The following is a 16,388-nucleotide window of genomic DNA, read 5'->3' as shown; positions in this document are numbered from 1 at the left end:
TGCAATGCTGATATAGCCTCGGCTATTACAATGATAACGCAAGCAATGGGAATGGAGGTTCCACTCACTGGGTTCGGCGTAAATTGTCCCAATGTCCAGCTGCAAAGGATAAAGAGGATTTTATTAGGACATCCCGAGTGAGGGTTGCAAAACCCATCATGCTTTCTCACCACTTGTTGCATCCCAGATCAGGAAACGAGACCATAAGATTAAATCCACCACACTGGACTGTAGGAAAAACAATCCTTCTTTATTTATGAAAAATTGGTTACAAAAGAAAGGCAAATGCAAAGTCAAAAAGCCACAATAGAAACACAGCAGTCAGGAAAATCTCTGAACTTGAGCAAAATTCCAAAAGCCACAATACAAGAACCAGGAACCTGTTAGCCTCTCGCTAACCAGGTACTTGAAAACTAGAAGCCTCTGGGATTACCAGCCATGGAACACAGGAATTCTGCCAAGGCACAGCCGCAGTCCAAAACGTTGCTTGATCTAACAAGACACCCGGAAGGAGGCCCCTTATACCAAAGAAGATATTCCTTGAAACGCCCCTTGACTTTGAAGCTTGGACCTGTCTCTCCTGTAATCTATTTGACCTTCGTAGAAACTGTGAATCACTCCTGTCTCTAGCTATCTGTTCCCTTCGGTCCTCATTAAAAAACCCAGGTGGAGAGCTATCACGGCTGGATTCCAAAACATTTTCATCCAGCTGTTCAGTTTCACTTTCCTCGCCACTGAGCTCAGCATCAACAACAGTTTCCACACTGTCAGGGAGAGATACATGTTCAGTGGCTTGCTCAGTTGGAAATACAATCAGAGAATCAGCTTCACACAGAGATTGGGGCTGGAGCTCAGGTTCACACAGATCAGGCTGAACCTCAACGCCACCGTCTCCCCACATTCGCCGGACACAAGGACAGGCTTGTCTATGCTCCAGGTTTTTTGGGGGAACTTTGGAAAGAAATATGGCCTTTTCAGCTGTGGCCCCCACTTCCGAACACCCTCCCCTTAGAGGCTCACCAGCCACCAACCTCAATATCACTCCATAAGACCCCAAAACAGATGGATCCATGTAGATAGAGAGAACAATGATAAAGCAAGAGGCGGATCAATAAGAATGATGAAGAGAGAGAGAAAAGGGATGGACAGATGAAAGAAAGAAAGACAGCTAAATAGATCAATAGATGGATCAATGGAAAGGTGGAGATAGAGATGAATGAATAGATGACAAATAGAAAGAGATAGATGAGAGATGGATGGATGGATGGATGGATGGATAGATAGATGGATGGATGGATGGATGGATGGATGGATGGATGGATGGGTGGGTGGGTGAGTGGATGGATGGATGGATGGATGGGTGGGTGGGTGGGTGAGTGGATGGATGGATGGGTGGATAGATGGATGGACGGACAGGCAGATGAATGGGTACATGAATGAACTAATGAATAAATGGATGGGTGGACAGATAGCGGGATAAAGTGTTAGAGAAATGGATGGATGGATGGATGGATGGATGGATGGATGGATGGATGGACAGAGAGATAGAAAAATGGATGGATGCCTGGGTAAATGGACGGACAGACAAATGGTTAGATGAACTAATGGAGAGATGGATGGATGGACAGATAGAGAGATAAGAGTATTAGGGAATTAGAGAAATGGGTGGGTGGGTAAACCGACAGATGAATGGATGAACTAATGGATATATGGATGGACAGATAGAGAGATAGAGAATTAGAAAAATGGATGGATGCGTGGATCCGTGGACGGATGGATGGACAAATAAGCAGATGGATAAAATAATGGATAGACGGATGGATCGACAGACAGGGAATTAGAGAAATAGATAGGTGGATGGATGGACGGACAGACGAATGGGCTGATGGATGAACTAATGGATGAATGGATGGACAGATAGAGAGATAAGAGTATTAGGGAATTAAAGAAATGGGTGGGTGGGTAAACTGACAGATGAATGGATGAACTAATGGATAGATGGGTGGACAGATAGAGAGATAGAGAATTAGAAAAATGGATGTATGGATGGATGTGTGGATGGATGGATGAGTGGACGGATGGATGAACAAATAAGCAGATCGATAAAATAATTGATAGACAGATGGATCGACAGAGAATTAGAGAAATAGATAGGTGGATGGATGGACGGACAGACGAATGGGCTGATGGATGAACTAATGGAGAAATGGATGGATAGACAGAGAATTAGAGGGATGGATGGATGGATGGACCAATAGACAGACAGAGATGAATGGGCAGATGAATGAATTAATGGATAGATGGATGGATGGACAGACAGATAGGTAGACAATAGGCAGATGGATTAACTAATTGATAGAAAGACAGATAGAGAATTAGAGAGATGGATGGAGAGACAGACAGACAGATGAACAGAGATGGATGAACTAATGGCTGGATGGATGGATGGATGGATGGATACACACACAGCTGGGTGGGTGGGTAGGTAGGTAGGTGGGTGGGGTGACAGAGAGAGGGATGATCTATGTATGTATCTATCCAGATACATGCGTATATACATACATGATGATAGAGGGAAGGATGATAAAGGGAGGGACAGACAGATAGATGGGTGGATGGATGGATGGATGATGGATGGAGGGAGGGAGGGAGGGAGGGATAGATGAATGGATAGATGGATGGATGGATGGATGGATGGATGGATGGATGGATAGATAGATGGATAAATGAATGGATGGATGGATGGATGGATGGATGGATGGATGAATGTATAGATGGATGGATGGATGGATGGATGGATGGATGGACGGATAGATGGAGGGAGGGAGGGAGGGAAGGATAGATAAAAGATGGAGAGACAGATAGATAGAGTCTCCATGCCCCTGGAGAGTCAGTCAATCTCTCTCAATCTCTCTCTCAGTTCGCAGAAATGATGAGACAACACCAGTAAAGGCTGATCCTTTTGGAGGGACACTGTCCCACTGCAAAATACTGGGAAGAATCCTAGAATCCTAGAGTTGGAAGAGACCTGGTGGGCTATCTAGCCCAACCCCATTATGCCAAGAAGCAGGACAATCACATACAAAGCACTCCCAACAGATGGCCATCCAGCCTCTGTTTCAAAGCCTTCAAAGAAGGAGCCTCCACCACACTCCGGGGCAGAGAGTTCCACTGCTGAACGGCTCTCACAGTCAGGAAGTTCTTCCTCATGTTCAGGTGGAATCTCCTTTCCTGTAGTTTGAAGCCATTGTTCCATGTCCTAGTCTCCTGGGCAGCAGAAAACAAGTTTGCTCCCTCCTCCCTATGACTTCCCCTCACATATTTATACATCATGTCTACTCTCAGCCTTCTCTTCTTCAGGCTAAACATGCCCAGCTCTTTGAGCCTCTCCTCATAGGGCGAAGTGGGGGAATGGCCAGTAGGTCAGAGACAACTTAGAATCATAGAATCATAGAATCAAAGAGTTGGAAGAGACCTCATGGGCCATCCAGTCCAACCCCATTCTGCTAAGAAGCAGGAATATTGCATTCAAATCACCCCTGACAGATGGCCATCCAGCCTCTGTTTAAAAGCTTCCAAAGAAGGAACCTCCACCACACTCCGGGGCAGAGAGTTCCACTGCTGAACGGCTCTCACAGTCAGGAAGTTCTTCCTCATGTTCAGATGGAATCTTGAACTCTGAGCCAGCCCTTCTAGATCCCTCTTCCTAAGGATGGAGGGGAAACACAACAAGGCAAAAAGGCCCATCCACCAAAAGGCAACGAGGGAGCAAACTTACCCGGAATTCCCCGATGACCGAGTCCGTCCGGAGCGAGCGGGAGTCCACCACCTGGAAGGGCAGAAGGGACACCAAAGGTGCGTCATGTTCAACTCACCCTCAACAACCAGTTTGGACTCCTCCCAGGCTTGGACTTACCGTGAGGAATATGGGCTGATCGAAGAGCTCCATCGGGGAATCGAAGACGTTGAAGAAAAAGGTCTGCAGGGAACAGAAGGGTAGACTTGAGGTGTGTCCAAGGGTGTATCAACCTACACTGCAGAATTGGAGCAAGTTACAGGGAGCAGTCAACCCCCCTGTCCAAACTGGCTGCCAATGAGTTTCCGGTCCCAATTCAAGGTGCGAGTGATTACCTACAAAGCCCTGAATGGTTCAGGACTTGCCTAACTTCACGATCGCATCGTTCTCTACAAACCAATACGAGCCCTAAGATCATCCCAGGAGGCCCTTCTCTCGCTTCCACCTCCGTCTCAGGCACGGTTGGTGGGGACGAGGGAGAGAGCCTTCCTTCTCGGTGGTGGCTCCCCAGCTCTGTGTCAGCGTTAGTGTTAGCAGCCCACATAATGACTTAGCCCTTTTTAACTCTAAGTGTGATAAAAATAACTCATAAAAAAACACATGAGTCTTTCGCTTTAAGTAGAAATAAAATGAAGTTCACTGTATACAAAACAAGATAGAAGAATTGCTCTCACCAAAATATAACCAAACAAAGTATCTTCAGTGAGTCCTCTTCAATCAATAGTGATATGTAGATATTTATTTATTTCTCGTGTCAGGGCAGCCAGTCAGTTATATTACATTTCTAACAGAACAAAGCAAACAAACAGGGAAAATACAAAATGTGTGAGTTTGGTAGCTGATTCAATGTCCTTTGACCAGTCTCTGGACACTTGGAGTGCTTCTGGTGTTGCCGCAAGAAGGTCCTCCCTTGTGCATCATGTGGCAGGACTCAGGTTGCATTGCAGCAGGTGGTCAGTGGTTTGCTCTTCTTCCCACTCGCATGTCGTGGATTCCACTTTGTGGCCCCATTTCTTGAGGTTGGCTCTGCATCTCGTGGTGCCAGAGCGCATTCTGTTCAGCGCCTTCCAAGTCGCCCAGTCCTCTGTGTGCCCAGGGGGAGTCTCTCATTTGGGATCAACCATGGATTGAGGTTCTGGGTTTGAGCCTGCCACTTTTGAACTCTCGCTTGCTGAGGTGCTCCAGCGAGTGTCTCTGTTGATCTTAGAAAACTATGTCTGGATTTAAGCCATTGACGTGCTGGCTGATACCCAAACAGGGGATGAGCTGGAGGTGTCTCTACCTTGGTCCTTTCACTATTGGCTGCTACTTCCCGGCGGATGTCAGGTGGGGCAATACCGGCTAAGCAGTGTAATTTCTCCAGTGGTGTAGGGCGCAGACACCCCAGGATAATGCGGCATGTCTCATTAAGAGCCACATCCACTGTTTTAGCGTGGTGAGATGTGTTCCACACTGGGCATGCATACTCAGCAGCAGAGTAGCACAGCGCAAAGGCAGATGTCTTCACTGTATCTGGTTGTGATCCCCAGGTTGTGCCAGTCAGCTTTCGTATGATATTGTTTCTAGCGCCCACTTTTTGCTTGATGTTCAGGCAGTGCTTCTTGTAGGTCAGAGCATGGTCCAGAGTGACTCCCAGGTACTTGGGTGCGCTGCAATGCTCCAGTGGGATTCCTTCCCAGGTAATGATCCTCAGAGCTCGGGATGCTTCTCTGTTCTTGAGATGAAAGCACATGTCTGTGTTTTAGATGGGTTGGGGATCAGCTGGTTTTCCCTGTAAGAGGCAGTAAGAGCACCTAGAGCTTCAGAGAGCTTCTGTCCAACCATCTCAAAGCTCCCTGCTTGAGCGGTGATGGCAGGATCATCAGCATAGATGAAGCTCTCTGTCCCTTCTGGCAGTGGCTGGTCATTTGTGTAGATGTTGAACATGGATGGAGCAAGCACGCTCCCCTGAGGCAGGCTGCTCTTCTGTTTCCGCCCTCTGCTTCCCTGGCCCTGGAACTCAACAAAAAAGCTCCTGTTTTGTAGCAGGTTTCCTATGAGGCGGGTGAGGTGGTCGCCCTTGGTGATATTATACATTTTTCTCAGGAGGAAGGGGTGGTTTACGGTATCATAAGCCACTGACAGGTCTATGAAGTCAGTTCCTGTGATCTGCTGCCTTTCAAAGCCATCTTCTATGTGCTGAGTCAGGTTCAGCACTTGCGATGTGCAGCTTTTGCCTTTCCTGAAGCCAGCTTGCTGTGGGATCAGACAAGGGTCTATATTTTCCATAATTCTATGCAAAATAAGTCTCTCCAGAACTTTGTAGAGGTGGCACAGCAGGGAGATTGGTCTGTAGCTTTTTGGATATTACGGTCTTTGCCTGGCTTCAAGATGGCGATGACTCTTGCTTTCCTCCAGATTTTGGGGATCTGACAGGATGCAGTGCAGCGGTGATATGTAGACATGTAACAGAATAATATACAGTCTCTCTTACTTAGTGTTCCATAGAGTGACCTTGTCTTCAGGATGCAGCAGAACTGCTCCTGGCACAAAACAAGGGTTTTTTCAGCTCAAAACGAGCCCTCAAGCAAAGCTTAGAACACAATGCTCAAAAGTTTCCAAACACTTCGTGCCTCACTATATACAGGAACTAATATCACACTCAATTAACCCATAACAGCTGCAACAGAAAAAACCCTGATCCTTTCTAAGACTTAGAAAAAGCCCGTTGCAAAAACCTATGCAACTCTCTTCCTAGAGATCATCCGGGCAATATCCCCTGGGCAACATCCTTGCAGACAGCCAATTCTCTCTCATCAGAAGCGACCTGCAGTTTCCCAACTCGCTCCTGACACGAAAAAAATCAGCCATGTTTCACTGCACTAATAAGGTGCCCCACCTCGCTTTACCTTGTGTCTTTCTCACCTCGTCAAAAACCGGTCCGTTCCCTTTCCGGATCCTTGTCCGCTTGGTCTGTCCGGCTGCCGTGACCTTGACCACCGGCCGGAGGTTGACCCCGGGGAGCTGCCGCCCTTGAATGACCCTCACCCGGATCTGGAAGCCCAGAGGAAGGAGGAAAGGGTGAGGATTAGCCGGGGTCATCATCTAAATCTGCAGGAAAAGGAGGACGGGGTCCAGGTGGAAGGAAGCCCCAGTCCCACTCTCTTCTGCTACTTGAGTCAGACCTCTTTGCCTCTAATAACAACCCTGCGTCTAGTTCTGGGCAAAGCCAGGCAAGAAGGAGAGAAAACATCCATCTATCTATCTATCTATCTATCTATCTATCTATCTATATTTGCCATCTACCATCTATCTATCTATCATCTATCTATCTATATCTGCCATCTACCATCTATCTATCTATCTATCTATCTTCTAGATATCTATCTATCTATCTTCTATCTATCTATCTATCTATATCTGCCATCTACCATCTATCTATCTATCTATCTATCTATCTATCTATCTATCTATCTTCTATCTTCTATCTTCTATCTATCTATCTATCTATCTATCTGTCTATCTATCTATATCTGCTATCTACCATCTATCTATCTATCTTCTATCATCTATCTATCTATCTATCTATATCTGCCATCTACCATCTATCTATCTATCATCTATCTATCTATCTATCTATCTATCTATCTATCTATATCTGCTATCTACTATCTATCTATCTATCTATCTATCTATCTATCTATCTATCTATATCTGCCATCTACCATCTACCATCTACCATCTATCTATCTATCTATCTATCTATCTATCTATCTGCCTACCTAGCTGAGTTTTCCGGGCTGTCTGGCCATGGGGGATTCCAGACAGGAAACAATCAGGGCCAGCTAACACCTCTCAACCAAGGATTTCCCAGGCAGGAAGCAGCCAGGCTTTGAAGCTGCAAGGCCATTCAAGGCTAATCAAGGTGGCCAATGGTTTCCAACATACTTCTCAACATCTGAGGATGCCTGCCATAGATGCAGGTGAAACGTCAGGAGAGAATGCTTCTATCTATCTATCTATCTATCTATCTATTTATCTATCTATCTGCCTACCTAGCTGAGTTTTGCGGGCTGTCCGGCCATGGGGGATTCCAGACAGGAAACAATCAGGGCCAGCTAACACCTCTCAACCAAGGATTTCCCAGGCAGGAAGCAGCCAGGCTTTGAAGCTGCAAGGCCATTCAAGGCTAATCAAGGTGGCCAATGGTTTCCAACAGACTTCTCAACATCTGAGGATGCCTGCCATAGATGCAGGTGAAACGTCAGGAGAGAATGCTTCTGGAACATGGCCAGACAGCCCGCAAAACTCACCGCAACCCAGTGATTCCGGAAACGAAAGCCTTTGACAACACATCACAGAAGTAATTATTAGCAAATATCCTAGATCTCAATGATTCCAACCTATGTCTCTTCAATCCTAAGATGGCATGGCTGCCTTCTTACTCTGAGCATCCTTTGCAGGGCTCAGGTGCGCCCTCCTCCTCGTCCTCTTTACCTGGAAGTCCTGGGGCTTGTTGGAGAGGGGCTTCTTGGGGCCGCTCCTCCTCCTCCTCCTGGTCCCGTGAACGGCGTGGGAAGGGGGCTTCCGGGGGGCGGAGGGCTGCTCCGGAGATGCAGGACCCACCAAAGGCTCCTCTTCATCTCCGGTCCCGAGAAGGTCCTCCGCCTCTTCCTCTCCAGCCGTATCTACAAGAGGTGCAAGAATGAAGAAGCCAGGAGGGGAGACATTGCTCCGGGTTCCCAACCTTAAGGCACGGTTCTCCTAGCTGTTTGGGGGATGATGGGACTCACTATCACACTTTAGCTTGGCTTGGTGCAGCAGACCCTGGGTGTCCATCCACTGGGAGTTTCTGGAACCTCCTTTGCCTGCCGTAATGTTATTGTACACTAGCTGCACCTGCCACGTGTTGCTGTGGCCAACCTTCCTTCCCTCTTTCTCTCCTCCTTTCTTTCTCTCCTTCCTTCCCTCCCTCTTTCCTTCCTTCCCTTTCATCCCTTTCTCTCTCTCTCTCTCTCTCTCTCTCCTTCCTTCCTTCTTCCCCCCCTTTCTTTCCCTTTTGCTTTCTCTCCTTTCTTCCTTCCCTCCCTCTTTCTCTCCTTCCCTTTTTTCTTTCCTTCTCTCCTTCCTTCTCTTTCTATTCCCTTCCTTCCTCTCTTTCCTTTCCCTTTTGCTTTTTCTCCTTCCTTCCTTCCCTTTTTTCTTTCCTTCTCTCCTTCCTTCCTTCCTTCTCTTTCTCTTCCCTCCCTTCCTCCCTTTTCTTCCCCTTTTGCTTTCTCCCCTTCCTTCCTTCCTTCCTTCCTTCCTTCCTTCCTTCCTTCCTTCCTTCCTTCCTTCTCTTTCTCTTCCCTCCCTCCCTCCCTCCCTCCCTCCCTTTTCTTTCCCTTTTTCTTTCTCTCCTTTCTTCTCTCCCTCCCTCTTTCTCTCCTTCCTTCCCTTTTTTCTTTCCTTCTCCCCTTCCTTCTCTTTCTCTTCCCTCCCTTCCTCCCTTTTCTTTCCCTTTTGCTTTCTCTCCTTCCTTCTTTCCTTCCTTCCTTCCTTCCTTCCTTCTCCCCTTCCTTCTCTTTCTCTTCCCTTCCTTCCTCCCTTTTCTTTCCTTTTGCTTTCTTCCCTTCTTTCCTTCCTTCCTTCCTTCCTTCTCCTTCTCTTTCTCTTCCCTTCCTTCCTCCCTTTTCTTTCCCTTTTGCTTTCTCTCCTTCCTTCCTTCCTTCCTTCTCTTTCTCGCCTTCCTTCCCTTTTTTCTTTCTGAGTCAATTTCCGACAGCATGAAGACATCACAAAATTCCCTCCGTGACATCCTGACGGAATCATCCTGGCTGCCTCAATTCTCTCTCTATGACATTTTGAAGCCAGCAAAGGGTGCTGGAAACCTTGTATTGGAACTTGTGAAGCAACAATCTCTAATAAGGAAACTGAGAAGAGGGGGAGATGGGCAGGAAAGGTGTATAAAAGGAAGTGGTGGTGGGAACAAGTCAGGAGTGTCTTTGCTGCAAAGATACAAGCAATATATCCATTTCAAAGCAAAAACGGCTTGTGAGTGGTTATTTAATATTGCTATATAGATCCTACAGTCTTACAATATGTGTGTTTGCAATATATGTCGTTGTGCACATGTGTTGTAATGTATTTTTTGGGGGGGTTGGCTTTTTAAGTCTCTTCTGCTGTGTTTTTCAGTGTTTTTCTGAGTGATGGTCACTTCTTGGCCTGAAATGCATATTGTGTCCACATTTGGTGCCAATTACTCCAGTGGTTTTTGAGTTATATTAATCCCACAAGCAAACATTACATTTTTTTCTATATAGTGAGCTGTCCCCTGCCATGTGTTGCTGTGGCCCAGTCTGTGATATGTGTTTCGTGGGTGTATATATGTGTATATATGTGTGGCGCGTGTGTGTATATGTGTGTGTGGTTTTGCACATGCGGTGTAATTTTTTTTGTTTTGTATTTTGTATATATGTGTATATATGTGTGGCATGTGTGTGTATATGTGTGTGTGTGTGGTTTTTGCACATGCGCTGTAATTTTTGTTTTGTTTTGTATTTTGGCTTTTTAAGTCCCTTCTGCTGTGTTTTTCAGTGTTTTCATGAGTGATGGTTACTCGTTGGCCTGAGAGGTGTCTTGTGTCCAAATTTGGTGTCAATTCATCCAGTGGTTTTTCAGTTATGTTGATCCCACAAACGAACATTACATTTTTATTTATATAAATGTTCTTGCAAGCATGTGCCAACTTTGGCTCTCCCTCCAGGTGTTTTGGACTTCAACTCCCACAATTCCTAACAGCCGGTAGGCTGGGTTGTTGTAGGTTTTTTCGGGCTGTATGGCCATGGTCTAGAGGCATTCTCTCCTGACGTTTCGCCTGCATCTATGGCAAGCATCCACAGAGGTAGTGAGCCAGTAGGCTGTTAGGAATTGTGGGAGTTGGAGTCCAAAACACCTGGAAGGAGAGCCAAAGTTGGCACATGCCTGCAAGAACACTGTCCAAACCAAGTTCCAACCAATCACTCAGGTTTTTCTAAAGGGCCCATTTTGACTCCGTGGGCGAATCCGGGAGCCAAGAAGGCAAAGGTGAAGGGAGCGTCGGACTCACCTGTCATGGTGTCCAGTTCGGCAGGTGCGCTCGGACTGGGCTCCGGCGGAGTGGGAGGAGGAAACAGGGGGGCCGCCCCAGGTGGAGGGATGTAGGAGACCTGCAGCACCAGGAAGGCCTGGAGGAAGAGGAAGAGGAAGGAGGAAGGACGCCTTAGAAGCCGGAAGGATGCATTCCCTTCATGGATGGGACGTGATGGAAGCCTCTCTCACCACATTAAAACAGTGGGCGTGGCTCTTGGTGAGACCACACCTGGAATATTGTGTCCAATTCTGGGCACCACAATTCAAGAGAGGTATTGACAAGCTGGAATGTGTCCAGAGGAGAGCGACTAAAATGATCAAGGGTCTGGAGAACAAGCCCTATGAGGAGCGTCTTGGGGAGCTGGGCATGTTTAGCCTGAAGAAGAGAAGGCTGAGAGGAGATATGATAGCCATGTATAAATATGTGAGAGGAAGCCACAGGGAGGAGGAGGAGGGAGCAAGCTTCCTTTCTGCTTCCTTGGAGACTAGGACGCGGAACAATGGCTTCAAACTACAAGAGAGGAGATTCCATCTGAACATGAGGAAGAACTTCCTGACTGTGAGAGCCGTTCAGCAGTGGAACTCTCTGCCCCGGAGTGTGGTGGAGGCTCCTTCTTTGGAAGCTTTTAAGCAGAGGCTGGATGGCCATCTGTCAGGGGTGATTTGAATGCAATATTCCTGCTTCTTGGCAGAATGGGGTTGGACTGGATGGCCCAGGAGGTCTCTTCCAACTCTAGGATTCTATGATTCTATGATTCTATGATTCTTAATGAAACATGGCGCGTAATCACAAGGTGTCTACGCTCAACACCACTGGCGAAATCATACCGTGTAGTCAGTATTGTACCATCCTCTGGGAAGAACTCTCCCCTATGAACCATCAAGAGTGTTAAGATCGTCTGGAGAGGCCCTACTCTTGGTCCCGCCATCTTCGCAGGCGCGTCTGATGGGAACAAGAGACAGGGCCTTTTCTGTGGTGGCCCCTCGGCTATGGAATTCCCTCCCGAATGAAATTAGATCTGCCCCCTCCCTCCTGACCTTTAGGAAGCTAGTGAAAACCTGGTTGTGGAACAAGGCTTTTAATAATAATAATAATAATAATAATAATAATAATAAGTAGCAGCCAACAGTGAAAGGACCAAGGCAGTGACATCTCTGGCACATCCTCTGTTCGGGTATCAGCCAGCACGCCAATGCCTTAAATCAAGAAATAGCTTCCCTAGATCGAGAGAGGTTCTCGCAGGAACACCTCGGCAAGCAAGAGTCCAAAAGTGGCAGGGTAGAACCAAATGACAGACTCCCCCCGGGCATACAGAAGACAGGGCGACTTGGAAGGTGCTAAACAGACTGTGGATAAGCCGCCAATAAGATGTGCAGCTGCTCGTTTCTGCATATCCTTTTTTGCCTGCGGCCTTTAGTCCTGAGTCCTGAGATTATTTGGGAAAGGCATTGTGTGGCAAAGGTGTTCTTTATGAGTTATCAGTTAGTGAAGGTACTGCGAATCCCATCGTGCATGGTCCATCCTCCTCCAAACAGCACCTGGATGTAGAGTGGGTCATGGGGGCTTTGGGTGCCAAGTTTGGTCTTCATCAGCCGCTGGATGAGGGTCGCAGCGGTCTGGGATGTGAACGAAGATACTTCGAGTCCCATCATCCGTGATCCATCATCCTCCAAACTGCACCAGGATGTAGAATGGGTCATGAGGGTTCTGTGTCCCAGGTTTGGTCTTGTTCAGTCATTGGATGAGGGTCGCAGCAGTCTCGGGACGTGAGTGGAGGTACTTAGAGTCCCATCATCTGTGATCCATTGTCCTCCAAACTGCACCAGGATGTAGAATGGGTCATGAGGGTACTATTTGCCAAGTTTGGTCTCGATCAGTCATTGGATGAGGGTTGCAGCAGTCTTGGGACATGAGTGGAGGGACTTCAAGTCCCATCATCATAGAATCATAGAATCATAGAATCATAGAATCAAAGAGTTGGAAGAGACCTCATGGGCCATCCAGTCCAACCCCATTCTGCCAAGAAGCAGGAATATTGCATTCAAATCACCCCTGACAAATGGCCATCCAGCCTCTGCTTAAAAGCTTCCAAAGAAGGAGCCTCTACCACACTCCGGGGCAGAGAGTTCCACTGCTGAACGGCTCTCACAGTCAGGAAGTTCTTCCTCATGTTCAGATGGAATCTCCTCTCTTGTAGTTTGAAGCCATTCCTCCATTGCGTCCTAGTCTCCAAGGAAGCAGAAAACAAGCTTGCTCCCTCCTCCTCCCTGTGGCTTCCTTTCACATATTTATCCATGGCTATCATATCTCCTCTCAGCCTTCTCTTCTTCAGGCTAAGCATGCCCAGCTCCTTAAGCCACTCCTCATAGGGCTTGTTCTCCAGACCCTTGATCATTTTAGTCGCCCTCCTCTGGACACATTCCAGCTTGTCAATATCTCTCTTGAATTGTGGTGCCCAGAATTGGACATCAGTGGTCCATCCTCCTCGAATCTGCACCAGGATGTAGAATGGATCATGGGGGCTCTGTTTGCTAAGTTTGGTCTTGATCAGTCATTGGGTCGCAGTGGTCTCAGAAGGTGAGTCAAGGTACTGCAAGTCCCATCATCCATGGTCCATCCCCCTTAGAACTGCATCAGGATATTTATGTTGTGTTTTGTTGTATATTGATGCATTGCATTGTTGGGCTTGGCCTCATGTAAGCTGCCCTGAGTCCCCTTGGGGAGATGGTGGCGGAGTACAAATAAATTATTATTATTATTATTATTATTATTATTATTATTATTATTAGAGGGTCCTCTATCAAGGTTCAGTGCTGATGCACCTTTTCAAGGAACTACTTTGACGGAGAAGCGAAATCCGATTCTAGGATGCAGTCGAGAGGGAAGGAAGGAATATCCAGTATGGACAGGTGACACCTGGCTTGAAAAAACCTTCCACGTGAAAGGGATCTACCAATAGGTCTTGGTAGAGCATGAGCCTACGGTGTGATGCAGCAGCTTATAAAGCCAATGCAATTCTAGGCTGCATCAATAGGAGTCCAATGGAGTAGGCCTCCTCCAAGTGAGATGGGATCTCCTTATCTGGAGGAGGGGCTGGACAGCCTCTGTCCGGAGGGCTTGGGTTATGCCTTCCTGCATGGCCAAGAAGGCATAACCCAAGCCAAGAAGCAGGACAATCACGTTCAAAGCACCCCTGACAGATGGCCCTGGGATCTGTTCCAGCTCTGGGATTCTTTGATTCTATGTGAAAAAGAAGACAATGATGCTGGGGAAAGTGGAAGGCAAAAGGAAGAGGGGCCGACCAAGGGCAAGGTGGATGGATGGATGGCATCCTTGAAGTGACTGGACTGACCTTGAAGGAGCTGGGGGTGGTGACGGCCGACAGGGAGCTCTGGTGTGGGCTGGTCCATGAGGTCACGAAGAGTCGGAGATGACTGAACGAATGAACAACAACAACATGAGAAAAAAAGAGAAGGCTGAGAGCAGACAGGATGAGGGCCATGTACAAATATGTGAGAGGAAGCCACAGGGAGGAGGAGGGAGTGAGCTTCCTTTCTGCTTCCCTGGAGACTAGGACGCAAGGGAACAATGGCTTCAAACTACAAGAGAGGAGATTCCATCTGAACATGAGGAAGAACTTCCTGACTGTGAGAGCTGTTCAGCAGTGGAACTCTCTGCCCCGGAGTGTGGTGGAGGCTCCTTCTTTGGAGGCTTTAAAGCAGAAGCTGGATAGCCATCTGTTGAAGGTGATTGTCCTGCTTCTTGGCAGAATAAGGTTGGACTGGATGGCCCACCAGGTCTCTTCCAACTCTAGGATTCGATGATCCAAGCTGATTCAAGGTGCAACTCAATGAGTGACCACTAAGTGGCAGCTCTCAGCCACTCAATCCACTAACCGAAGGAAGGCGTCAGGAGAGAAACAGTACCTCAACATTTCTGACAATACTATGTAACACAACTTTTGTTCCTGGGTTATAAATATCATTTCCTTATTGGTTCTATCATAAAAAAATGGGGAAACGATCTTGACAGATTAGAGAGATGATGGGCCAAAACGAACAAAATGAAGTTCAACAGGGACAAATGCAAGATACTCCACTTAGGCAGGAAAAACGAAATGCAAAGAGACAGAATGGGGGACAATGAGGCCTGGCTCGAGAGCAGTACGTGTGAAAAAGATCTTGGAGTCCTCGTGGACAGGAAGGTGAACATGAGCCAACAATGTGATGTGGCGGCAAAAAAAGCCAATGGGATTTTGGCCTGCATCAAGAGGAGCATAGTGTCTAGATCTAAGGAAGTCATGCTCCCCATGCTCTATTCTGCCTTGGTTAGACCACATCTGGAATATTGTGTCCAATTCTGGGCACCACAATTCAAGAGAGATATTGACCCTAAGCTGGAATGTGTCCAGAGGAGGGCGACTAAAATGATCAAGGGTCTGGAGAACAAGCCCTATGAGGAGCGGCTTAAGGAGCTGGGCATGTTTAGCCTGAAGAAGAGAAGGCTGAGAGGAGATATGATGAGAGCCATGTATAAATATGTGAGAGGAAGCCACAGGGAGGAGGGAGCAGATCAGGGGCCTGGAGAACAAGCCCTATGAGGAGCGGCTTAAGGAGCTGGGCATGTTTAGCCTGAAGAAGAGAAGGCTGAGAGGAGATATGATGAGAGCCATGTATAAATATGTGAGAGGAAGCCACAGGGAGGAGGAGGGAGCAGATCAAGGGTCTGGAGAACAAGCCCTATGAGGAGCGGCTTAAGGAGCTGGGCATGTTTAGCCTGAAGAAGAGAAGGCTGAGAGGAGATATGATGAGAGCCATGTATAAATATGTGAGAGGAAGCCACAGGGAGGAGGGAGCAGATCAGGGGCCTGGAGAACAAGCCCTATGAGGAGTGGCTTAAGGAGCTGGGCATGTTTAGCCTGAAGAAGAGAAGGCTGAGAGGAGATATGATGAGGGCCATGTATAAATATGTGAGAGGAAGCCACAGGGAGGAGGAGGGAGCAAGCTTGTTTTCTGCTTCCGTGGAGACTAGGATGCAATGGAACAATGGCTTCAAACTTCAAGAGAGGAGATTCCATCTGAACATGAGGAAGAACTTCCTGACTGTGAGAGCCATTGAGGCTACTGGATGTCAAACACAAAAGACTTTAGGAAGGGAAACATGTGTGGGATGCAAGGACCAGTATTTCCCATTATAATGGAGCAAAACCCTGCGGATTCGGAAGCTTTGCCCGGCAGGAGGGGAGGGTCTCTGTGGATCAAAGCCAGGCGTGAAAGGAACTGGTGCCCCAAATGAATGAGTCCCAAGAGAGGCGGGCAGGAAATCCCTCCCAGGTAAACATCCTCCCCGCCGGTTTACGCACCAAGACCGACTTCCCTTTTGCTCCTGAGAGAAGCGGCCCAAAGGGCAACCGAAGCGATTCTTTTCTAAAAAGGAAGGACTGCAACACCAAGAAAAGAGAAGAGGCGGACCACCCTTTTCTCCCCAAAAGAAACAGAACCA

The 16,388-nt window shown here is 47.5% G+C and overlaps 1 protein-coding gene across 8 annotated transcripts in view; it reads right to left on the bottom strand.

Moving 5' to 3' along the window:
* The window catches only part of DYSF (dysferlin), a 284,587-nt gene that overhangs the window by 213,871 nt on the left and 54,328 nt on the right, over nucleotides 1–16,388 (bottom strand). For all 8 annotated transcript variants that reach the window (XM_067468433.1, XM_067468436.1, XM_067468437.1 and 5 more), the window contains exons 5-10: nucleotides 10,863–10,980; nucleotides 8,273–8,463; nucleotides 6,701–6,829; nucleotides 3,917–3,979; nucleotides 3,779–3,829; nucleotides 69–99 (exon numbers count right to left, since the gene is read on the bottom strand). In XM_067468433.1, the coding sequence (XP_067324534.1) occupies nucleotides 69–99; nucleotides 3,779–3,829; nucleotides 3,917–3,979; nucleotides 6,701–6,829; nucleotides 8,273–8,463; nucleotides 10,863–10,980 (583 nt within the window). The remainder of the gene's footprint in view (nucleotides 1–68; nucleotides 100–3,778; nucleotides 3,830–3,916; nucleotides 3,980–6,700; nucleotides 6,830–8,272; nucleotides 8,464–10,862; nucleotides 10,981–16,388) is intronic.

Source organism: Anolis sagrei, chromosome 5, assembly GCF_037176765.1.
Source record: "Anolis sagrei isolate rAnoSag1 chromosome 5, rAnoSag1.mat, whole genome shotgun sequence".
Lineage (NCBI taxonomy): Eukaryota > Metazoa > Chordata > Lepidosauria > Squamata > Dactyloidae > Anolis > Anolis sagrei.
The sequence above is the reverse complement of the archived record's forward strand: the minus strand, read 5'-3'. Positions and strand labels throughout refer to the sequence as shown.